Source organism: Rhinolophus ferrumequinum, chromosome 4 (genome assembly GCF_004115265.2).
Source record: "Rhinolophus ferrumequinum isolate MPI-CBG mRhiFer1 chromosome 4, mRhiFer1_v1.p, whole genome shotgun sequence".
Taxonomy (NCBI): Eukaryota; Metazoa; Chordata; class Mammalia; order Chiroptera; family Rhinolophidae; genus Rhinolophus; species Rhinolophus ferrumequinum.
In genome coordinates this window covers 53440940-53465612 of record NC_046287.1, presented here as the reverse complement: position 1 = coordinate 53465612, position 24673 = coordinate 53440940, and the positions used below count along the sequence as shown (strand labels likewise).

The 24673-nt window shown below is 41.7% G+C and overlaps 1 protein-coding gene across 1 annotated transcript in view; it reads left to right on the top strand.

The window, feature by feature from the left end:
- The window catches only part of COL4A1 (collagen type IV alpha 1 chain), a 147169-nt gene that overhangs the window by 97070 nt on the left and 25426 nt on the right, over positions 1 to 24673 (top strand). Inside the window, exons 13-29 of the mRNA XM_033105156.1 lie at positions 685 to 771; positions 1287 to 1313; positions 1479 to 1529; positions 2397 to 2441; positions 2525 to 2578; positions 4185 to 4226; positions 5952 to 6036; positions 6378 to 6413; positions 6895 to 7059; positions 10407 to 10502; positions 12516 to 12599; positions 13155 to 13225; positions 17727 to 17918; positions 18497 to 18665; positions 21031 to 21123; positions 21210 to 21314; positions 23219 to 23316. Coding sequence (XP_032961047.1) covers positions 685 to 771; positions 1287 to 1313; positions 1479 to 1529; positions 2397 to 2441; positions 2525 to 2578; positions 4185 to 4226; positions 5952 to 6036; positions 6378 to 6413; positions 6895 to 7059; positions 10407 to 10502; positions 12516 to 12599; positions 13155 to 13225; positions 17727 to 17918; positions 18497 to 18665; positions 21031 to 21123; positions 21210 to 21314; positions 23219 to 23316 — 1500 coding nt within the window. The remainder of the gene's footprint in view (positions 1 to 684; positions 772 to 1286; positions 1314 to 1478; positions 1530 to 2396; positions 2442 to 2524; positions 2579 to 4184; positions 4227 to 5951; positions 6037 to 6377; positions 6414 to 6894; positions 7060 to 10406; positions 10503 to 12515; positions 12600 to 13154; positions 13226 to 17726; positions 17919 to 18496; positions 18666 to 21030; positions 21124 to 21209; positions 21315 to 23218; positions 23317 to 24673) is intronic.

Genomic DNA, 24673 nt, shown 5'->3' with positions numbered 1-24673 from the left:
CCCGAGTCAGTCAGGGCCAGGGCAGATCTGGACTGAACAGTTGGCCTCTGTTTTCCACGCCAAATTTTGGCCCAGTCTTTTCATAAACCTCACAGTGAAGTGACCCTGAAATTTATGCAGTTGAATTTTTTGGACCTTACTCATTGTGCTATAGTTAGGACTCACTGTATTTCCAGTTGTACCCAGCAGTTAGGATGCCTGACTGAGACAAGTCTTGATGGTTCTTGTATTTTTGGTTTAACTAGATACATTCTTCCTCCCAGGCTCTATTAGGCAGTTTGTGCCTCTTTCCTCAATGCTGTCAAAATGCAATAAGACAGTATATATGCATATGTTTTATGAGTGTGTCCTAGTATGTATACATATACTGTATGTATGTATATGCATGGTCTATACATACGTACATGCATTGATGTGTCCTACAGATGTTCAGGTGACAATGTCATTACTTGAGACGGTGGCTTTCCTGACTCCTGAGAGGTGAAAGTCTCTTTCTGGCTTTATATAATTATTGTGCCATCTTCCTACTGAAAGTCAATTTTCTGTTGAGACAAGGCTAGATTAGAAAGGAGTATAATAACACCTTTTAAAAAAATGTTTTATTTTACGTTCCCCCTCTCTGCATTTTTCTTCTTTGTATAATTATTTTTATGTCTAACTAGTTCCCATTTTTTGCATCTATAGGGTGATCAGGGGGTCAGTGGACCTCCAGGAGTGCCAGGACAAGCTCAAGTTAAAGAAAAAGGAGACTTTGCCACTAAAGGAGAGAAGGTATGAAAGGGCTTTGTCCACTGAGTACTGCCTTTCTAATTTTAAACAAATTCCCAAGTATAAAGAGAAACCCGGTCAAAATTCAGTTTCTCCAGTGACATTTACCCTTGACCTGGAAAATAGATTTATAGACTATCCATCATATACAATATGAGCATCTGAGAGCAGAGGCAGCTGGTACTGGTTCGGAGCAAGACTGAGTTGAGGCTGATTCACCTAAGTTCGTATGCACCCAAGGTGAGAATGGGCTGAGTCAGCAGGAGAGAGACAAGCTGAGGGTAGAAGTAGGTGACAGTTGCCATGGGTCCAGCATAATTAACTGCCTTTCTTAAATCCACAATCTAGTCAATGCGAGGATGTGAAGGCTGGAGACCAGTGTGAATTTCTTTGTTAATATATCAGGAAAACGTTCCTTTTCTTTTTTCCTTTTACATGTTCAATGTAGCATATTAGAAAAAATTGATGTAGTTGTTAGATAGTACTGATATCTCTTTCTCTCTTTAAAATTCTTTTAGGGTCAAAAAGGTGAACCTGGATTTCAGGTCAGTACTAAATTCTTGTCTATCATTACTATTTTGTCTGAAAGACCGTAACGTATTGGATTTAAGTTACAAGCTTATTTCACCTTAAATGTAATATTGACTTAATTTAATATTTTACTTCAATATAAGAATGACTCTAACTCTTTCTCTTTTTGTTTTTTCAAGGGAATGCCAGGGGTTGGAGAGAAAGGTGAACCTGGAAAACCAGGGCCCCGAGTAAGTGCTTTTAAAAGTTCTTTTATTCCTTATTGTAAAATCATTTTCCTTTCTTTCCTAGAATCATAGGGTTAGGGATACAGAGGAATGGAAGAGACTGGTAGGGGTTTCCTGGTTTCTCCCTTTCCTCTCCTAAAGGGCTTTTCTGAAACCTGTGGGAGCAGGAATGAGGAGAGCTGTCACCATTTGAAAAACCTCCCCCGAAGGTTGAGGCCCTTTGTTATTCACATGATACCCCTCAAGACAGGCCTGGGGTTAGTGGCTGGTGGGGGGAGTGTCTTTGAAGACCTGCCCACCTGCTGGCTTCCCACTAATTGCCACCTGTCCACTTGCTCAGAGCCCTCCGTGCCCTTTGCCATTGTCTTTCCCAGGCCAGCTCGGAGCTCTGCCCAGATCCCAGGCTGCACAGCCTCGAGCTGAGATGCTCAGATGCTTCTTGCCCCCTGAATCCTGGTGACAGGATACCCACCCAGCTTCCACTTAGTCTGAGCATTTCTGGTTTCTAACCTGATATGATGCACAGAAAGTTCTGTTCAAATTAATCTGCATGTCAGCTACCAAATACACACTTGCCAGTAGGGAACCTTCTCTGGTGTTAGCTATGCTGCCAAATGTAATGGATATTTTAGACGATTTGGAGCCAATTTGCCTCCGTTTTTTAAAAATTGAAAAGGCCTCTTCTTTTGTAACTTTTTCATAGTTATTCAGTGTATACTCTATTTCATGTTATTGTAGTATCATCAACTTACACGGAGGTGTCCTACGAGAGATGATATATTAACTTGTATTTGAATCAGAGCCTTGGTGTTATAGCATATTTACTATTATTATTTATGAAATACTAATCTTTAAATCTTTATTGTACAGGGAAAACCTGGAAAAGATGGTGAAAAAGGAGAAAGAGGGAGTCCAGTAAGTATTTCTCTGTAATTTTAAAAAGCTGTCTGTTGCCTTCATTAGCTTACGATTATTGTCGTCTCCTCGTTTCATTTTAGGGGTTTCCCGGTGATAAAGGGTACCCAGGAGCCCCGGGCCGAGAGGGTTTTAAGGTAAATGGTGGCATTATTTTGAGTTTTTCACCTTCATTTTGTAGTTCACTTAGAAATTTTCTCTAAAATAAAGGGCTATGGACTCAGAAGGAATTAAGATTCTTTATGTTCCGTGTGAATAAAAACACAACTTAGCTTAGTGGTTTTGTGTGTATGAATTTTAAAAATGAGAAATGTTTTGTTTGTTCAAGTTTTCATGTCTTTTTCTGTACTAGATTAATTTTTCCTGATTATAAAACAACAGAAAATGCAGAAAGATATCATGAAGAAAGAAAGCTTATCTAATTTTTCAATTACCCACTCAGAAATGATCAGAATTAACAATTGTATTATGAGCACACGTGTACATACGCCTTTAAAAATATGGTACTGCATGATACATTCTGCTTTTTTACTGAATGATATAATGTGGATATATTTCAATGTCCATAAATGTAGTTATGTATTAGTACTTTTAATCTCCATGTTGTTTATTGACTGGTATTTAGGCCACTTCCACATTTTTATGATTACAAATATTTTTGTTCACCTCTCTGATCACTTCCCGGTCATAAATTCCTAAAAGTATAATTTTGGTAATATGGTAATAACTATGTATAGTGCCAGGTGGGTACTAGACTAGTCAGGGAATCACTTCTTAAATTATATACATATCTAACCACTATGCTGTACACCTGAAATTAATATAAAATAATATTAAATGTCAACTGTAATTGAAAAACTTTTAAAAAGGGGAAAACGGTAAAGGGGAATAAGAGGTTCAAATTTCCAGGTATAAAACAAAAAAGTCACGAGGATGTAATGTACAGCATAGAGAATATAGTCAATAATATTGTGATAGCATGGTACGGTGTCAGATGGTTGCTGGACTTATCATGGTGATCACTTCTTTGGGTATATAAATGTTTAATAGCTATGGTGTACCCCTGAAAATCTTTTAAAAGCAGTATAATTTGGGGGTCAACATTTATACTTTTTTTGGTGAAGCTTTTGCTATATGCCCCCAAATTACTCACAGAAAAGCACTTCTGTCATCTTGGGTTCCTTTTATTTGGCAACCGCTTGTTATCAAACCTTAAAAATTATTTGTCAATCTGATAAGCAGAAGAAAACCTCATTATTGTTTTCTTTTAATCACGAGACTAGGTAATGTAAATTTCTTATCTTATCTTAATTTTTGCTCCAAAAGACACATTAGAGCTGATTGTCCGTCTAGGTCTTATTTTGGGGGAAACACGGTATAACATACAAAATATGTGTTAATCAACTGTTTCTATTATTGGTAAGGTATCTGGTCATAAGTAGTTAAGTTTTTGGGGATTCAAAATTGTACATGGATTTTTGATTGTGCTGGGGTTGGTACCCCGAACTTCTGCATTGTTCGAGGGTCAACTATAATTTTGAAATATTTGTTCCTGGCAGTGAGTGAAAGACTCAGGAGAGGGCCTCAAGGTTTGTTTATCAAATCCAGAGACAAAGAGTGGGTACAATCTCTGTTGTTCCAGAAAAAAATAAAGTTGAACTCTGTTTTCTGAAAGACATTCTTTATAGTTAAAGCATACAACATAGTTAAAAAATGCTGAAGTTATTTATTTTTCTTTTGTAGGGAGACAAAGGTGAAATGGGTCCCCAAGGCCCACCTGGAATTGTGAGTAAGAGTAATATTTGCTGGTTTGTGAGAGCGTTTGACATAAGAAAAGAAAGGAGATGGTGCCAAACAGTTACATATGCTCCACGCATCCCTAGAATCGTATTTTTATGTAAAGGGGCTGCATGTAATTTGAAATAATAATTTTATAATTTGTATGTTGTGGAGTTTGGTACTTACTTTTTATTATATTTTGAAAATTTCTTCATATCCTTGACCACTAAAATGAAAAGATTCACATGTGGATGAGAATGTTAGCAACACATTCTGATATGTTTTTATTTTGAATGGTCCATTAAGGAACATGTTAATAATAGAACAGATCGTCCATAATTTGAATATTCTCGTAAACAATTTTTAGTTTTGCAAATAACATTTTGCTCCTTGTCCATATTCATATTTTTACATACTTGCAATTGATGTAACATTTTCTTTTTTACAAAAAGAACATTCTTCATGTTTTTGAGTTAATCTTTGAATAATCATTTTCAGTACCCCATTAGAGTGTTGTGCTATAATTTTTTTAACCATTTGCCCCAAATCTTTTTTTAAACAATGAAAATGTTAACATTTCCTTGTGTGCTGCCATTTTGCACTGTGGCGATGAATGGTTGTACATGCTATTGTGTATGTGTGTGTGCAGGTGGGTAGGTTGAATAATTTTTCCTTAGGCTACATTTCCAGGAATAGGATTATTGAATCAAATTATTAAACTTTCTTAATGCTTTTAATGCTTCCATATATACCTACGATTCCATTTTCCAAATTTGTGATCCAGCAGCCGCATTCGAGTAACCTGTTTTTACTTTAACCTATCAGCTGATTTTAATAATATGCAGTAATTTAATTACAACAAAGGAATTATATTTTTAAGGGTAATATGCAATATTTGATTTGGTCATTTTGACTTTGTCATTTTCCTTGAATTTCAGTAATTTAGAATTGGGTTAGTTCACTCCTTTTTTTAAATAAGGCAGTGTTGTTGTTGTTGTTTAAATTTTTTTATTGGGGAATATTGGGGAACAGTGTGTTTCTCCAGGGCCCATCAGCTCCAAGTCAAGTCATTGTCCTTCAGTGTAGTTGTGGAGGGCACAGCCCACTGGCCCATGTGGGAATTGAACCGGCAACCCTGTTTTTCAGAGCTTGTGCTCTAACCAACTGAGCCATCCGGCCGCCCCAGTTCACTCCTTTTTAATGAGCCAACTGTGCATTCTTTTTGGCCTATGTCCCCAGGGCCTTAGGGAAGTTCCAACTTTGGACCATTGGAAAAAAAAAGAGAAAGCAGAAAACCTCTGCCAGAAAAAAAATTTGAATGTTTCGTTACATATTGCTTGAGGAAATTTAAGAGTGGTCTCTGATACTACTGTTTAAAGTAGAATATTCACCTTATGGCTTGTATGGATGTTTAGAAATTCCAAACCTAAACCTCAGAATTAATATTTGTCTAGCTTTACCTTGTAAAGCGCCTGCCAGGCAAATTATTACAAAATGAAGCAGAGCTGCCTGGCAAAGTTCTGTTCAAGGGGGGTATTATATAATATTCATTTTATATGTTTTTACTCCCCCTCCCCCCTCTTCCATTCTTCCTCCTCCTTCATCACTACTTCTTTACTTTCGCATGTCTTGAAATAATGAAAAATGTGTTAGTTTCTTCACTCACACTGCTGTAATATACAGTACCAACCACTCCCATGTCATGCGATAATCTCATGTTCTATCATTCAGGTGATCGGCACAGGACCCTTGGGAGAAAAAGGCGAGCGGGGGTACCCAGGGACTCCAGGGTTGAGAGGAGAGCCAGGCCCCAAAGGTAAGTTCCTTTCCTTTTTCTTTCCCTCCCTCCTCCATCTTCCCTCCTCCTTCTGTCTTTCTCTTATCCTTTCTTTCTCTGGCTTCCATTTTTGACCTGTACTCATTCATATTTTGAAAACATTTGCAGAACCTCTTGGTGACAGAATCTCATTCGAGCTTGTGTTTCATTGTTGCATTGGCTATCCAGGGGCCCTTCCTGTGGCATCTCGGTAGCTTCACGGGCACTGCATTTCCACAAGTTCAATATTCCTTGTTCTCCTTGACCATGAGCACAGAAATGTAAACCATAAATCACAGGTGAACCGGTCTCAGTTTGTCCAACCCTCTTTTTCTCTCTAGGTTACCCAGGGCCACCAGGCCTGCAAGGTCCTCCAGGTGAGCCTCTTTAACTGATTTTTAAAGAATATTTATAAAACTTCTCTGCGATTTATATTCTGAACATATTCATTGTGTGCATTAGATATTTGTATAAAATGACTAACATTTTTGTTGCATATTTTCCTACTTATGAAATCAAGATATGTTCATAGGAAAGTGTTTATTTTGTAAGGTGCATGTTAGCATATAGACATGAACTTGAATTTAAAGGGTGGGACTTTTATGTCACTCATCAAGTCACATTTATTTACTCTCCCTGGCTCTGATCCTTTCCTTAAAGTTAATGTGTAGGAAGCATTTGACTGTCAGTATTTACATGGTAAGAAGCCTGTAATTTGTTTTCACTTGTCTAAGCAGTTCCTCTTTCAGTGATGGTTACTACTCACTTTGCCTTGAACAGAGTTAAGAAAATTAGTTTGTGCTGTTGATATTAAGCTTGTATTGTAATTATATACGTGGCATTTTGTTCTGGTTTTAGGCATCCCGATACCAGGGCAGGCTGGTGCTCCTGGCTACCCTGGTGAAAGAGGAGAAAAAGGTGACCAAGGATTTCCAGGGCTGTCTTTGCCAGGACCAAGTGGAAGAGATGGATTCCAGGGCCCTCCTGGGCCCCCCGGACCCCCTGGACAGCCAGGCCACACAAGTAGGTTCCCTCTAGGATCATTTCAAGGGGTTATCCCGTGGAGAACAGGATGCCAGGGCAGAGCTAAACCCGGTTGCTGACGGAGCTCCAGAGTTCACCTGCAGTACAAAAGGCTGGCGTGTCCAGTGATTTATGAATTAGTTACATCCCACGTAGGTATTTTTGCAAAATTAGTCATGCTACAAAAAGGAATTTTATAGTAAAAATAAAATCATGAAACTGGTTTAAAGAAATAAGGAGCATGTTAACCATCTCTGAGTCTCCTGGCATCTAAAACTAAAAACCAAACCAGTTGAGTTGTACAGTTCTTACTGAAAATAGAATGTATTCTAGTTTGTCTAGAGACACACACTAATACTGACACACATACACACACACACACACACACTCAGGAAGAAGGGATTTCATGGGTACAGACTGCACAGTCTATGTGGTAACATAATTGCGGACTTCAAATTGGAAAGGTATGTTGCATGGATTTTTTCCCATGACAGCCCTTCATCATACTCAGCACAGAACATCAAACTCTTGATTCAGTTAAGGGGGTCCTATGATCCCAAAGTAATACCAATGCAAAATGTAAGAAAATTTCAGAGGATTTAAGTTAATAGTACCAATGGAAATGAGTTCAGATTTCCAAAGCAGGTCCTGCTAATTTTCTGGAGGGTTGATGGAAGATGGATTCATATGCCGTAAGTACCAGGTGGTTTATTTGCTAGAATTCAAACACGTCATCATGAAAGGGAGTTCTCATAAGGAGGCTCGGTGTGGACTCACCTGCGGGAAGAGTTGATTCCAGATTTGAACAAATGAGCATGAATTTTCTTTGATATGTTGTTAATGGGTGGGGAAGGAGCATGGATTACCTGTGACATTATAAGGACTTCCTCTCCTTCTCTCATGGTTTTGTGAAATGTGGAGAATGAAGATGAAATGTTGAAGTCCTAGAGGCACTCAATCCAAAGATACTTTTTCTCTATGTGTCTGAGAGAAGGTTTCAAGTATCGAAAGGGTCTTTGGGTTGCTTAGTCATTCAACAACCATTGGAGTGCCTACGATAGGCCAGGCACTGTCCCTGGAGCAGTGACAAAATCCACAAAACAATCCTGCCCTCCTGGGAATGTGCATTCTGTGGGGAAATGTAAACCAAATGAATAAGTAAATCGTATTTGTATAAGAGATGTCAAATGCAGGATAAAAATAAGCAGGGAAGGGCAATGTGGAATTCTAGGGGTGGGCCGGGTGGGTCATAGGGTTGTAATTTTAAACAGTGATTGGTAAAGCCATGAAGGGGGTGAGGGAGCTGTTGGGAAATCTGTGAAGACATTTATTTTGGGGGCACTTTTAATTGTGCCAGTATTGAAATATGAACAAATTTCATATAAAGATATGAATTTTCCACTACTGTTAATTGAGTAGGATGTGTTGGCTGGACACATTATAATATGTGCCATCCCAGTTTTCCAGTGGGCCTTTTTAGCCTATGTAAATTAAGTGATTCACAGCCACAGAGCATTAAGAGGTAATTTATGAATGAGATTTTTATTCAGATTTACATTGTGTGTTAAACAGGCTGCATCTTAAAATTAATTGCCCCCTTGGGACCTATCAGTCGCCCATGAACCACGCAACATAGAGGTTTCTACATCCTGATTCTGCTCCTGTGGTTCCCCATGTGGTGGCAGCCAGCCCTAAGCCACTGGTGACTGCAGATGCCCCACCTGTGAGCAGGCAATGTAAATGTCAAATCTGAACTTGCATTTTAGAACTCCCCAGAAATCATTGTTCTATTCTTGCTCTAGACATAAAATTGTTTTAAATTGGTTTTGATGAGGACATAAAGTTGCTTTTTTCACTAGGGATATGAAGGGATTCTGGTTGAGACGAGGCCAGCAGGAGGTATGCTCTGGAAAAGAGAAATAATTTTGTATCTGTCAATATTCGTGAGGCCACGCTTCCAGAATCAGGGAGTTCATATACCCTCAGCGTTCAGGGCTGGGAATGCCAGTTCTCTACAGTGAAGAAATTTAGGGGCTACTCTTTGAAGCGTAAAAATGGACTCTACTTTGTTTAAGACAGATGGGGTGGAGGCATGCAGGGGTGGGGGGTATCAGTGAACCAGCCAGGAAAGGAGGCAGCATGAGCCAATGGACCCTGCTACAGAGTTATTACCCCCTCAGGCCTTCTTACTGCCTGTGTTTTACTGAGAGAAGCTCCTGAGGAAACAGAAGCAACCAGCTGATCAACAAAGCAAGAATGCTTTCTTCCTGGACTTCCATTTACACATTTGAAACTAACTTTTGCCTCTGAGCTCTAAACAAAGTCATAAGTTAGGGAGATTTTGGCCCGTTTTGGGGGCCTTGTGTTTGGGAGAGCAAATCCATCATTGCCTATTTCATACCTTGTGAAAAAGAGACACAGCTGGGGTGGGACAGCGGGAAAGGTTGATCTTGGCTAATGCATCCAAGCCAGAGGGAGGGCCCCAGAGCAGAAAGCAGGAACTCAGAGTGTTCAGGTGACTCCCAGGCTTCTCTCCTTGTCCCCTCTCTATCTTGATGAGAAGACAGTGTGGAGGGGAGGACAGGGAAGGGGAAGAAGGCAGGAGCTCTCGCTCACAAATGTTTGCACTGCAGTCATGACAGGACTGCTCTGGCAGAAGCTGTGGGTTAAATTACACTCGTCATTTTTCTTCAGAGAATTGGAGAAGGAAATTTAAATTTAGATGTGTGCATCTGAACTATAAAACAATACTTTTTTTTTTTACTAGAACCCATAACAGATGGTGTTTGCATTATTGCAATTCATTTTCATGCCTCTTCACATAAACGGTGCTCAGAATGGAATAGGGACAATGAATTAGAGGCATTTCCCTGTGGACAGTGTGCAGCTCTAAAATAATGATTACTTTGCTATGAATTTGCTTAGGAAAAATAAGAAATAAGTGGTTCAAGTCTCGGCTTTGACGTCACAGATATGTATCATGGTGGACAAACCACTTAACTTTCTTAAGCCTCAGTTTCTTAATCTGTACAATAAGTATGATGGTATGTACTTTGCAAGATAAAAATGAAAAAAGGTACAGGACAGGGCTAACAAACTGAAATATGTTTGAGAATTATAAAAATGGAAATGTCAGAAGTGATGGCTTGTGATGGTGAATGAATGCTATGTGTGCGGATCATATTTTTCAGGTTAATATACTAGGCTTGTTTGTAAGCAAACTAAAGCTGGTTTTCTAATATCCAATAACCTAAAAATAGTGGGTTTTATAGTAGAGATTGAATTAAGTACAAATACCTCGCTTCAGTTGGTGGGAATGATCCTATAACTTTAAAAATCCATTTCAGATGGAATTGTGGAATGCCAGCCTGGACCAGCAGGTGATCGGGGTCCTCCTGGAGTTCCAGGGCAGCCAGGGTTTGCGGGCGAAGTTGGAGAGAAAGGTAAGAGATGAATTATTTGAAAATGATGATTGTGCTTGGACATATATTACATACCTATGTACTTATTGGCTTTGGGTGGGCATGGGTGCATTCTCCCTTCATTTGGAACTCCCCTCATAGTCCGTTTTAGGATGGACTTTGTCTCCTTACAGCTCTGTTGGGATTTTCCTGTTGTTGGGATTTTGAGAGACAGCTATCACCTGGGAGACAATGGGAAGATGCGGCCCACGTCAGTTACTTCCTTTTACCCTCTCCATGGCCAGCAGCTTAAACTCTCTGATGCCTTAATGTGATATTTCAGTTCAAAGTTTGAGAGTTCCCTTCTCAAAGAATGCATGTCTTTTCTTCAAGGCAAATCATAAGTGCGTACATGGAATGCTCACCACCTTCCAAGCTTTGTACACGTAATCAGTACGAGCAAATCTGCTTCTGCTGGTGGATCAACCGGCTCCACCCTGGGCTCAATTTTATCTTTAATTTTTTTCAAGTGTTTCTTGTAACACCAACACAGAACACATCATAATCCCTTTGCAATCTTGAAAACAAATGTGGATAATCACTACACCAACAGTCCTATCTTAGAGTATAATAAACAAGGGATATTCCAATATTTATATGTCTCTGAGGACCCAGAGAATAGAACATAGGAGGCTGCCCCCAAAATCTACCCCATTGTATGCCATTTCTGGCTTTGGATTGCAAAGAACTTTTTGTTTTTCAAAAGTGTAAACCACAAGCTTCATGGAAAACAGTTTCGGCTAACATCTTAGAATTTTGACAGCCACATCAGTTACAGAACCTTAGATGGAAGTGATCTTAGAAGTCATTGGCAGGGGAGGGGCAGAGGGTATTACCATGTATTTAGTACTTTCTGAGATGGGCTGTTGCATTTTATGACAGAGTCAATGGTCGGGAGGTTCTTTGTACTGAGATCTTGTCCATTCATTGCTCAAATCCTAAGAGAAGCCCTTTTCTTCCTGTGTCTTCATACTCCTGCTAGACAGCCATCAGCCTGCCCAGATGGCAGAGTCAGTGCCTCACCCTGCCCACTTCTAGACTCACGAGCAGAGACACCCATGGAGTCCCAAGGTGCCCAGGACTTAGCTGGGTTGTTAGCAGACTTGTGCATGTTTGTACGCATCCCACAAAACAAAGCAGTGTACGTCTCCCAGAGTTCAGAGAAACTGGGCTGCCTGTATCGGTCCTTTTTCAGTTCCTGACAATGGGGTCTGCTGGAGGGGAGTGTGCAGTACCAGTGTGGGGGGGTCTGGGGAGCACCCGTCAGGGCAAGGGGACAAGTGAAGCGGACCCACCTCTAGGACTTCTGAGCATGGGCTTCTCCACGTGCACTCTGCTCTATGTTAAACCTGATTTGTGCCTAGAAACCAGACATTTTAAGGTTTAGGAAACAGGTATATCTAAGACACCCTAAGGCCTTTAGCTTAGTTTGAAAGTCAAGATATAAGATGTTAGAATTTACAAAGAAACATATTTCCTCCCTTTTTTTTTTTTTTTGGTGTGTGTGTGTGTGTGTGTGTGCTACAATCTCTCTACTTTTCCATCTCAGTGTCAGGTCAGTCATTTGTTCTTGCTTTCGTGGCTTCTTATTCCCAGTGATCATCTGTCAGGCCATCACATGGGTTTAAGTCCAAGAGTGATATGTAAAGTTTGCTAACAAATACTGAAAAATAATAGGAAGTTTTAGCGTTAGAGACAAAATTATATTGGTCAAAACTTTTCAGGCTAATGGGCAAAATTGAGTTCTGGATCACTTTTTAGTGATTTGTTAGACATGCACCAGTGGTTACCTGTGAAGTGTGCCCCATGATAGACACACACAGTGGATTAGCAGGTAGAGCGTTGGGAGCAGGGATTAGACAACTGAGAAAACACACATTTCCATATATCACTGTTGAAATGACAGTCTTCTTTGCCCTTTTCTATTCCGTCACTATGTTGCAGAGACTTCTGCTCACGTGTTACACATAAGTACCCCCGTGTTTCCTTTTTTAGGTCAAAAAGGAGAGGGTTGCCTCGTCTGTGACTTAACAGGACTTCGTGGACCCCCTGGGCCACAGGGACCCCCAGGAGAAATAGGTAAGACCCCAAATGTGAAAGGAACCATGTCAGAATTGGCTTCAATGGTTTGGAAACTTCACAGTGAAACCTGTCTTACTCCATGAGAGACCTAATTTTTTACATTCAAAACTAAGCATAATAATGAGAATATTAAGCCATACTTCCAGGATTTGTCCGCTTTGTTGAAAATTATCAAGATAGCCTATACATTCGGTGTTGTAAAATTTCCTAATAAAAGGATATGCAACATACGGTTCACTCAGCTTGGCAAATTTCGTTATCTCAAAAGAAGTTAACTGAATGTGTTTGCTTGAAGTGTCCCTCAGGGTGGGGTGGGGGAACTTGTAGCCATTCTGCTTCAGAGTTACTTATATGCACTTGGGGTCACTTTTTCTCTTTCTGAGCTCATCTTGAGCGTTTTCATTATTACTTTCTTGAGATTCTTCAAACATCATCCACTTCACATAAAGACCTTTGCACTTTTGAATCTTGAAACAATTAAAAGGCTTTTGAGTTACTAGAAAGTGTCTCATCAATGACGTACTGTAATTTTTCCTCTGTCTCTTATGAAAGGTTTCCCGGGACAGCCAGGGGCTAAGGGCGACAGAGGTTTCCCTGGCAGGGATGGTCTTGAAGGGTTGCCGGTAAGTAAGCCTGTGTGAGTTCATGTCCATATTAGAAGTTGCCACCAAGCAAACAAAAAAGTATGTATGTTTGCATTTGCAGATATACCTTTTGCCTTATATAGGAGCTGGTAAAATTATGTCTTTGTCCAGCAGTCTAGATTTACTCCCTGTGTCCCTCCTCACTCCTCCACCTGAGCATGAATAGGACTTTTGGATCCAGAACCCGTACCTCAGCTGCCTTTCTTCTCCCCTGGTCAGAATTCCTGGTGCAGCTGAATGCTGTGTGTCACTTTCCCTCAATGTCTCTGGGAATTCTTGAAACAAATGGTGCCATCAAGAGTCACCTCTTAGCAGCTACATTGTTGAGTGTTGAGTTGAATTGTCCTTCTGCACAAGCATTGCTTATCATACCAGATAATTAAAAAAACTTGTTATGTTAGTGAATCAGTTCAGCACCAATAGCATCTGTGAAGAGATGGAGGAAAACTGACCTGTTTCCTTCTAGGAATTTGAGATTTTTTTTATTCTTCTTACAGATATGTATTTTGAAAATTCCTATCACCAACATTTATTGCCAAGATGCTTTTTCAAATCTGTAAATGAAATATCTCAATCACGTGGACATGAAAACTTTCACTTAATCAAAATACCAGCTTCTTAGCTTTTCTACTTTGTTTTAAAAAAAGCCATTGAACAAAAAATAGTAATACTCTTAAATATTGAAGGACATTATTTTATTGCATATGGTCATCTATTTGTAAATCTTTTAAACTTTAAGGTATCGTTCTCATATTTTCTTGGTTCTTCTAAGTTCTATAAGTAATAACCACTTTCAAAAATTCCTTTCATTTCCTTTTTTCCCTTCTTTCTTTTTTCTTTCTTATTTCTTTTGTCATAAATTGAGCGCAAAATCTTTAGCATTATTCTTTTTTGTTGTAGCTCTTAAACATGTGTAATTTAAAAAAATATTACTGGCCGCTTCTATAAAGGCAGGTCGGAGCAACAGTGAAATGGGAATGAAACTGGAATTCAGCAATAGTTTTCTCCTTTTGAAGTTAGATTTTGAGATTCTGCTTTCCAGAACTTCCCTGGGGCCTGGGGAGCTAAGTAAGAAGTCACAGATGTTTAAAATATTTCTAAATACATTAGAAGTTCACATAGCTGGGAAGCCCTGACTGTGGTGGGGATCAAAGGCAGAAGAACTTTGAAGGGGGCAGAAAAGGATGCTTTTGACCTCTGGACATAGTCTTTATCTCCTTGGCCTCTCTGGAATCCTTCCTGCCTCCACTCAGCCTGTAACCCAGTCCAGATACCCATCCCTCCAGCCCCAAATCTAATAAAAATGGGTAAAGAGGAAGGATATGAGAGAGGATTGTGAGAAGTCATGATAAGGCAGAAAATAAAGAAAACATATACAAAGATTTTAATCTCCATGCCTTCTCCGTGAGGAGCTCCTTTCTGTAGATGGAAAAAGTTCCTAAAAATTGTTTTAGGTGTAAATCATTTAATTGAGCAGATAGTAAATTTCCTTTTATTTGAAGCTGTATCATAGCTCCATGGTTTAACTAGCTCAAAAATATGGTTCTCTTATTTCAAATTTGGCTGGAGGCTAAAAGAGGCACCCAGGGACCAGTGGGACATACTGGAAAGTAGATTACAATGAAAAAGTGATGAAGTGCTCTGAGGAGTCTTCATTTAAGTGAATAGCACTTCTGTGGAATATTCTTTTGAAAGCTGGGTGTTTGATCTGGGGAAAGAAGGACAGATCACAAGAGGCTGGCTCCTGATGGAGACGTGGAAGCCCATGCTGTCCCCAGCAGGTTCCATGGTCTTTGGGAGTGAATAATTGAAACGACTCCTCCCTGCTTTTCCCACAGTGGCGCCACTTTTTAGAAGCAGGCCTTATAGTTTTCAGATCTTCTCCGATTTCTGTAGCCAAGGCTAAATTTTCAAGGCAGTATTTGATTCCTTCACCCTTATCTTAGGGATGTGGATCAAAAGACCTTCGAATCGCTAAGGATTAAGAATTTCTGTGGCACAGTAACCCTGTGAAATGTCCTAGGGTCATAAATGTCCTTTTTCAAGAAAGTCTAGATTTCTCCCTTGAATGATAATCTGACAAGGTCATCATTATTAAAATTTAAAAAATTACATTTTCTCACCCTGTGCACATAGTATTGGAAAATTTTGTATTTGCAGGCTGTGAATAATTGCCATAAAATAATGTAATGATGCTTCCAGGTTGAGAAATCTACATATTGGTTGTAATTGCTTACACTGGTATTTATTTTTCATTAGTGAATATTGCCAGTACAACATACACTTACACCAGTATCTTCCTAGTTGCAGACATGAAGGACACAAAGATAGAAAGCCTGGTCCGGTTCTCCAAGCCCTGAAAAAATAGTGTAAAGACAGAAGTGCAAGCAAAAATTCCTAGTAAATAAAGCAATTTTTACATGGAGGACCATGTAACACCATGGAAGTACAGGAGAAAGCAGCCTGTACCTATCAGGAAAGACTTCACAAGAAGAGCCTAATTTGAGCTGAGATTTGAGGATGCAGAGGAGCTAATATGAACCCAAGAGAAAAAGCTACAAAACACCACAATACCTTTCAACTAAATAATGAATTTTCCTTGATCCTCTGCTAAACTTTCTCGCAGGTGGCTGGTAGAGATAACGTGTGCCATACTTGGAGACAAGAACAAATAGACTGGGCATCTTCTACCTTTCCCGAGTAGATCTGAGTGAAGTGTCCTGTGTTACAAGGGGCACTTCTGGCTCAGGGCCAGCTCCGACCAGCTGTGTCTGTCCAGGAGAACTCTCTGCCACGATAGAAATGTTCTACATCTGTGCTGTCCAGTTTGGTAGCCACTGGCCAGTGGTGCCTCCTGAGTCCTTGAAATGGGGCTAGTGTGACTAAGGAGCTGAAGATTTTTAATTAAACATTTAAAATAGTATGGGGCAGTGCAGACTTGTTGCCAACTCTTCAGGCTTCTGGAAGTGCACTCGATGGTGTTGGTTGTGCATCTAAGAAAGTGTAACTGCACCATGTTTGGTATAGGAAGAACAGCCATTCCCATTCCTCAGCTGGCACTGTTTCAGCTCTTAGGAAGCAATATGGGCAGGAAAGTAAGTTGGCCTCTTTTAGGTTAGTCGCAAATTGGCCATTTGTTGTTTGAATTTGAGTAGGCCTCTGAACCTCTGTGAGCCTCATCTCCACATTTGTGTAATAGGCAGCTTTTACAAGATAACACCTAACTCGTGTGGTGAGGGCATAAAGTGCAGGTTTGCAAACAGAAATAAGCACTTTCCTACCGTGTTTTCTTGGATGTATCACTGAACTTCCTTCAGTATTAGTTCTCTCATCTGCTGAGCTGTACTTCCAATATTTTCCCTGTAGAGTTGGGATAAGAATCAGAGATGATATACCAACAATTGGGACACATAGTAGGCACACAATAAATGGTAGCCATTTTTAAATTCTAAAGACTATGCATTTTGGTATTTCTGTTGTCTCCCAACTCCTTCCTTTGAGAAGTATATGTTACACCTACACACAGAGGTGTGTGTATGTGTGTGATTCACATATATCCAAGAACCGTTTGAGAGGGAGTTTATGAAAAGAATTCAAATTAAGTAAATTGTGCAAAAGTTTAAAATCTGCCAAGTCAGCAGGGAGGCTGAAGAGATTTCTCAGGCCTAAGAGAACAAGTAATTGAGACAATTATTTGAAAACTTGGCTATTTTCCTTGTGAACCCCAACTCTCAGGGTGGCTGGAAGAGAAACCATGCATGGGTTTGGACATTCCTTGCAGATTTAACTTTCCAGGAACTGAAAAATGTTCTAGTATTTGTCTCTTGGGGAAGTCAATTCTATTTTGCTGACTACTCAAAATAACAATTTTAGAGCTAGCCCAGTGCTCACTTTCCAGAGTTTCCTGTCTCTCTGGTGTCCTGGAAATCCTTATCTCTTCCGGAATTTGGGGTGTGAGCATAAAAGGAAACCTGTGCAATTTTAATAATGACTAGACTTAGAGAAAACATGGCTCATCCCAGCCCTCATTATGCTTCAACCACCATCTGCACCTAGAAGCCGTTTCTCTAGTTCCTGGGTCTGGGAAGTCATACATTTAGTGCCTTCCAACGGTTGCTAAAATGTTCTTGTGAATGTTTAATAGTTGTAAAGGGCAAGAAAGTTACCTAAGGACCATTCTACGAGCTGAGTGCTCAGTGCCACACCATTATTCCCCATGTCCTATTCCAGTCTCTGTTTGAAATACATAAGCAGGATTTTTTAAAGTGTTTTTAAGGGAAACACAAGAAGTGAGGTCAGAGCAGGGCTTTGTTACAGAGCTGTTGGTTTGCTCCTAGAAAATTAAAGAGGCGATCGAAACACAGTACCATTTTTTAAGAAGGTGGCTTCTTGATTTCATTGTTCAATACGTAATGATTCGTGCTGGTTTGTTCTATGGGTGGATGTCTTCAGTGGCATCCACAAACTTTTGTTCTCGTAGGGACCTCAAGGTGTACCAGGGCTGATGGGCCAGCCAGGAGCCAAAGGAGAACCTGGTGAGATTTACTACGACATTCAACTCAAAGGTGACAAAGGAGACCCAGGTTTTCCAGGACAACCCGGTATGCCAGGCAGAGCAGGGTCTCCTGGAAGAGATGGCCATCCGGGTCTGCCCGGCCCCAAAGGCTCCCCGGTATGTTTATTTCTAGATTTTGAACATGAACTTTGCAAATGGTTATGCAAAGAATGAAGAAATGAATGATTTGTATCCTATCTATGCATTTTTCACTTGCATGGTGATTGTCACGAATGTGCACTTGTTTCATGGTTCATGGGAAAACTTAAGTCTAGAAACCTACATTGATGGTGTTGACGGTGTTGCCTTGAATAATTAGATGATAATGGATCAGTGTCTTCTGATATATTTGGGGGAACTGAAAAGACTTCCGTCTGTCAGAAGGGAGGTAAAATTTAAAATTAATGGCATTCAAGTCATGATCCTTTAAAAGAAGATTCCACATATGAGTACTGTACTCTTTGTGAAGTGTCTCCTCATGTAGGATAAGGGGGGAGGATGATTGCTCAGCTTAGAGAAGGGAATGCTGGTTTCATTTGTTAACTACAAGTTGACCTTTGTGGAAGGGTTGCAGTAAATAAATAGCATAAACCTGTTAAACTCTGGTACTTATTTACTACAGATTGTGGAAAAATGTGACATGGACAGGAGTGTTGGTATGTCTACTGATAACATTTCTTCTCTCTTCGCTGCAGGGTTCAATAGGATTAAAAGGAGAACGCGGCCCCCCCGGAGGAGTTGGATTTCCCGGCAGTCGTGGTGACATCGGACCTCCTGGGCCTCCAGGGTTTGGCCCCATTGGTCCCGTTGGTGATAAAGGACAAGCGGGCTTTCCAGGAAACCCTGGACCCCCAGGCCAGCCAGGTGAGGCCTGAGGACCTCAGGTGCAGTACAAAGGTGCCCGGGAATCCTGGGTTCAGTGACGCAGGGACATGGGTTTGGTTTCATGTCTTCAAGGCGTGACCTGGACAAGTCCTTTTTTGGCTTTTCTGTACCTCCATTTGTTTATATATATGATGGGCTAGGCAATGTGTAGGATCTGGCTGAAAAGAATGTGAATTTATAGATGATTTTCTTTATAATAGGTATATAGTATACACCAGCTAAAGTCAGCCGTTTATGTGGACTTGATACCAACATAAGCCCATTTTTTTCCTCTTCATCTATTTTCTGTGTTTCCCCAGTGTGAAGTCCGTTTCAGTTTCTGGATATCCCAAGCAATGTACTCTCCACCTCTCTACTGATATGCCCTGCCTGTTTACTAATTCTACAGCAGTGTCAACTTCACTATTGCTATTTAATTCATGTTGGGTTCAGTCATTTGCTGATTGCTTTTTACGTGATTCTGTGTGCTAAGCACTGACTACTAAGTGGTGACCAGAGAGTGATAAGCCAGAGACACACAGCCCTACCCCCCTGGAGCTCATGTCCAGGGTTTGGCGGAGAACGTGGGCAAAGGACTATGTGACGGTTTCTCCCAGACATTCTCTATTACATCCTTGTTACCAGGGACAAACGTGCACAAGGGGAAGCCCCAGGCCTTGCACACAGTAGGCTCTCAACAATTTATTAGTTGAATATGATTCAGGATAGAAATGGAACACTAATATCGTTCCCTAGAAAATCCTGGAATGAGAAGAGTAGAGGCCAAGAATGGCTCGAGTATAGAGGAGGGAAGGAAGTGTGCTTTACTAAGACATGTTTTAAAAGTTATAAAAATGTAATGGGAGGATTTTGGGTGATTAAAATTGTGTGACTAGTAAATGTTGAAAAACATGCTATGTAGCTGGATAATCAAAATATTCAATAAGAACTTGGTAGAACCAATTACACTACGGCCTTTTTGCTCACAAATTTGCCAATTCTGTCACCAGCCCTATATCTAGCCCAAGTTTTATCAATTCCTTTCCCCACTGGGAACGATTATTTCCTTGTTAAGACATAGTATAAAGTTCATAAGCACTCTGACACGGGAAATATTAACTAGTCTTTGATGGAAGTCCAAGGGTAACGTCCTCATGTATCTTCTTCTTATTCTCATTATTTGAGAACATTGGTTACTTAGCACCAAGCTATGACCCTGTTGATAACTGTCATTTGTTTAGCAAGAAATGTCTTTTTTGTGACTCCTTTGGGGGCAGGGAAATACTGGTTTTGATCCCCAGTATTGGAAAAAAGACCTCTGATCACTTCCCCCCAATTCCTGGTTCCAAAATCAGCATAGTAAGTGTTCTTTGTGCATATGGAATTTGGAAACTTGCAGAGCTATAAAAAGGAATCAGACTTTCTTCTTGGCCAGAAACTACCATCAGAAAAACTAGCCTGGGCACATAGAGACATATCCTTGCAGGATGGGGAAGAATGTTCCTGCAGGACGTGTTGTTGACAGTCCTGTTGATCAGTTGTCCACATTCTGTAGAGTTCCTTAGCCAGCCAGACCCAGTGAGCTTTTGGATTAGAAACCCGGTCTTCTGTGATCTGCCAGAACTCTGTTTACTCTGGTGATAATAAAAGCCTCATTCTCAGGGGTGGAACTGATAGCAAAGAAGTATTGGATCAGTTGGTAGGCATTCCCCACAATCCAGCTAAAGAATGTCTTGGCTGTTACTGGGAGGCCCTATGTATCTTGAATCCTTATGAGGTATGTGAAGAGTCAATACACACATTCTTGGAAGTGATCCCTTTGGTCCTTTCTTAACAGCTAAATCCTGACGCCCAGTGGATCTTCTAGGCACGAACACCCAGGGGGCTGGGCCGGCACCTCCTAGCTTATGCTGCTCTGAGACAGCATACAACCATCCAGCTGCACTGCTACAAATAATGCATAATTATGCAGTTAGCATGTTGTGAAGATAATTTACCACCAGAGGAACGTAATTTAGGTCTGTTTAGAATTAGTGCTGAGAAATTGAGAGAGAACAATAAAAGTGTTTAGACTTTTTGAAACAGACTAATTAAGAAATTACCCATGGCCATCTCACCTTTTGTTATTGTGGATTTTCAATTTTGTGACTCTTATTTTAGACTTTTAAGGAATTGTTGTGTCAAACAAATATAGGTCACTTTGGACATAAATTTGAGGGTGAAGGGGAGCATTCTGTGAAAGACTGTAGAAGAGTAGAGGGAAGCAATGGAAGTGTGCAGCTAGAGGCTTCTGCTGAGGTACACAAAGGGCTCTCAGAGGACGTGCTGCCACTGTCACACTGTGTCCTTACTCTTCTTTTCCCAGGTCTCAGAGGTGAAGCAGGAAGAGTTGTGCCTTTACCTGGTCCCCCTGGAACACAAGGACTTCCGGGGTCCCCAGGTTTTGAAGGGCCCCAAGGTACTTTTAGAGTTCTACTTCACCTGGAGAAACAATTGTACTAGTTTTTCATCTTTTTCACTGACCACTGGTCTTGCTCACAACAGGTGACCGAGGTTTTCCTGGAACCCCGGGAAGGCCAGGCCTCCCAGGAGAGAAGGGTGCTGTCGGCCAGCCTGGCATTGGATTTCCAGGGCCCCCAGGCCCCAAAGGTAAACCTGTAGGATAAGCCCAACCGTGAGTGGGACCATTGCTCTGGCCATGCATGGCCCATGTGGGCCCCAATGGTGGCATTCATCCCCTGGCTGGTCAGCACCAAGGGCTGTGTTCTCTCCATCTTTACTTGAATTGTATGACTAAAAGAGGCAATGGACGTGAACACACTATGTAAGTTAGTGAGCGTGCAGTTCAGGGGAGGCTGGCCCATGAGCTGCACAGTGTGGAGGATGGTGAGTTCAGTCACCAAGGCCGTGGGTGAAATGGTGCCTGCCACTGGAGCGATTTGGTTGGGAAGGAGTCGGAACAGTGGGGACTGGAAGCACCCAGGAAACTAGCAGGTGCCGATTTGTCTAAACCCACCTTCGAGGAAGTCCTCTCTCATCCATGAAAGACATGGACAGCCTGCTGGGATCCATACCAGCTGGGTGTGCAAGTCAGAGGGAAGGCCAAGGGGAAGGGGTGGGGCATATGAGGAGGGAGCTTCACGCCTGGGGGGCAGGCCCCTACACTGCGGGCCCGCATCCCCACAGAGCACTGACATTGGAGAGCCAGCGCTTTTTCTCTGAAAATTATATGGAAATTTTCTTTCTTATTCTTAATCTAAGAATTGCTTTCTTATTCTACCAATTCTGCATGTAGATCTTGGTGTAGGGACTTAGCATTTGTACAGTGATCCCGGACTGAGAAGGTGCTGTGAGCCACAACGGGGCGTATCTTTTCCATTTGGGCCGGCATCCTGAACGCCGTTTTCCTGGCCATTTGGCCAAAACCTAGCTTAAAGTCTTCTCCAGGGTCTCGGCTTCTTGTTTAGAGGCACTGCATCACATCCACTCACAGTTACAGGCCTTCACGCTTAGAGGGCAGAAAACAGCAGCCTGTTTCCTCCAGAAACCACATAATACCCACCCATGCACGTGGACACTTCTGTCAGGCTTAAGGGCAGAAGGCCCGTGGTGGCCCTCCAAGTTCATGAGGGACAGTGCTTAGGCCTTCTGCAAGTTCATGAACCCCACTGTATTCCATATGAGAGCCATATCATTGCCCTCATGACAGGTAGAATTTAGCTGATAAAGGTCTGCTTACTTAGAGGCCCTTTGCCCAAAGCTGCGTGGAGATGCGATGCGGTGGGCAGTGAGGCCTGCTCTCTGTCAGGGACCCTGGGCACAACTGCCCACAGCACGTGCAATTCAGGTTTGTACTTCTGCAGACTTACAAATGGCTGCATATCGTGGACCTCCGCATCCCACAGGAAGACTCTTAGACTTTGCGGTACATTAGAACCAAGTGGGCTGCTGTCAGAAAGCCCATCAAAACTGCTGGGTTGGGACTCAGTCTCCAAATATCCCCACGTACCTCCAATGTGGTGAGACCTCACTTGAGAACCAGTGGACAGAAGCGGTGCTTCTCAAACTTGAACACATCCACGAATCATGAGAGGTCTTGGTAAAGGGTGGGTCTGCTTCGGTAGATCCAGGCTGGATTTCTCATAAGGTGACATCCGTGTTCCTGACCCATGGCCACATGTGGAGTAGTAAACTGCCATTCTTAGTCTGTAAATGTCAAGGTGTTTATTTGTTTTAGGGGGAGTAGGACAGGGAATAAAATTTTGAAGTGAGTAGAAGAAAAGGGAGGAGAAGGATACGTGTGAGAGAGAAAGAAGAGGGGGCCGCAGGCCCTGAGAGTGATCCAGGGTGCCCGAGCTGCCCCAGGTGGGATTGGTGGCACCCCCATGACCAGGAGGTGTCATCTTCCTCTTAGAACCCCCTCGATAGAGCCTTCCTGCTATGACTGGCCATCTCAAATCAGTTCAGGTACATTTGGGCACGTGTAAAAAAGAACATGGAGAATGGCAATATTACTTTAATGATTTTTGTTTTGTTTTATTTCTTTAAAACAGGTGTTGATGGCTTACCTGGAGATGTGGGACATCCTGGGAATCCAGGTCGCCCAGGACTTACTGGCTTACCTGGCAACCCAGGTGTGCCCGGCCAAAAGGTGGGTACTGAGTGTTCCCTAGATTGCTGTTTCCTCCATGCTTGTGATTAATTGGGCACGTAAAATGTGGGTTAATCTCACAGGATATGTGGGATCAGCATGTTTTGTTTTTTAATGAAATAGCATAGAATAGAAAATACCAAAGTACATAGCACTTGGTAATAAATGTTTTGGGGAGAATCATTTGTTTCAGCTTTATGAGCATGTTCTCGCTTGTGTACACTGAATGGCAGTGTATAAAGTCTGTTTTATTGTGAACGGCAGAAGAAAAGTGTTTGAAAGCTACCATTGTACAAGACATACTAGACCCCCAGGGAGGGTCTAGCACAGGGTTTCTCGCCTCCACATATTGACTTGCTGGCCCAGTGATTCTTTGTGGTGGGGGCTACTCCAAACATTGTGGAATCTTTAGCAGCCCCCTCTGCCCACAGATGCCAAAGGAGCACCCCACCCCCACCCCCAACTGTGACAACCCAAAATATCTCTGGACATTACCAAATGTCGTCTGGGAGTCAAACTGGCCCTGGTGGGGACCCCTGGGCTGGCGTGATTTCAGGACTCTCCTTGCCCTCAAATATCTCTCTGCCCACTTGCTGATGCTTGAAATTCTGCTCTGCAAGTGTAGGTAACTGTTGGTTAGATCCTCTCCTGTTTTGATTATAACGAAGGGGAAGTGAAATTGCCGGAAGGCATCGGTCCTAAATGGGAGAAAGTCCCAAGGGCAATCCCTTGCCAACCGCAGAAGTACTCTGGCCTGTTCCCTTTCTACTGGGGAGGGCAGGTAAAGCTGTGGGGATCGGGCAATGCGCCTGGAGGCAGCCGTGCCTCAGTGAGCCCGGGGAAGCTCCTTCCTGAGAAGCACCTAACCTCATGGTGTCCCTGCTCCGTGTGGCTGAGATGGAAGAGAATGCTCTGGAAACTGTCTTTCTATAACATTCCACTAGCTTCCCCTTCTAACCTGCACTTGATTTGAAAAACCAATGAGCAGTAGTGACATGTGGATCACCTTAAACACGCAAGGCTCGTGAGGTAGTAAACCTGAATGGAATTGAAATTAAGGATTTGGTTTATGATTTAAAATTCGTGCTTTTTCAAAAATCCCTTAGATTGAGTTCTTTCTATTTTGTAAATTTCCCGCTGGGATGTATAGAGAAGTCACCAATGCCTGCTCCTTTCCAAACAATCCTCATCTGGGCATTGTCATCTGCAGTGGACTCCAGAGGGTCACTGTGATATAATGTCTGCCTCCTGCTTCAAAGGGCCTATATCAGCACCTAAATTGGGGCTGTTTTGAAAGCACCCCTGGACACTCAAAATGCTCCCTTTGTTTTTAATTATCTGTATTTGTCAAAGCCCT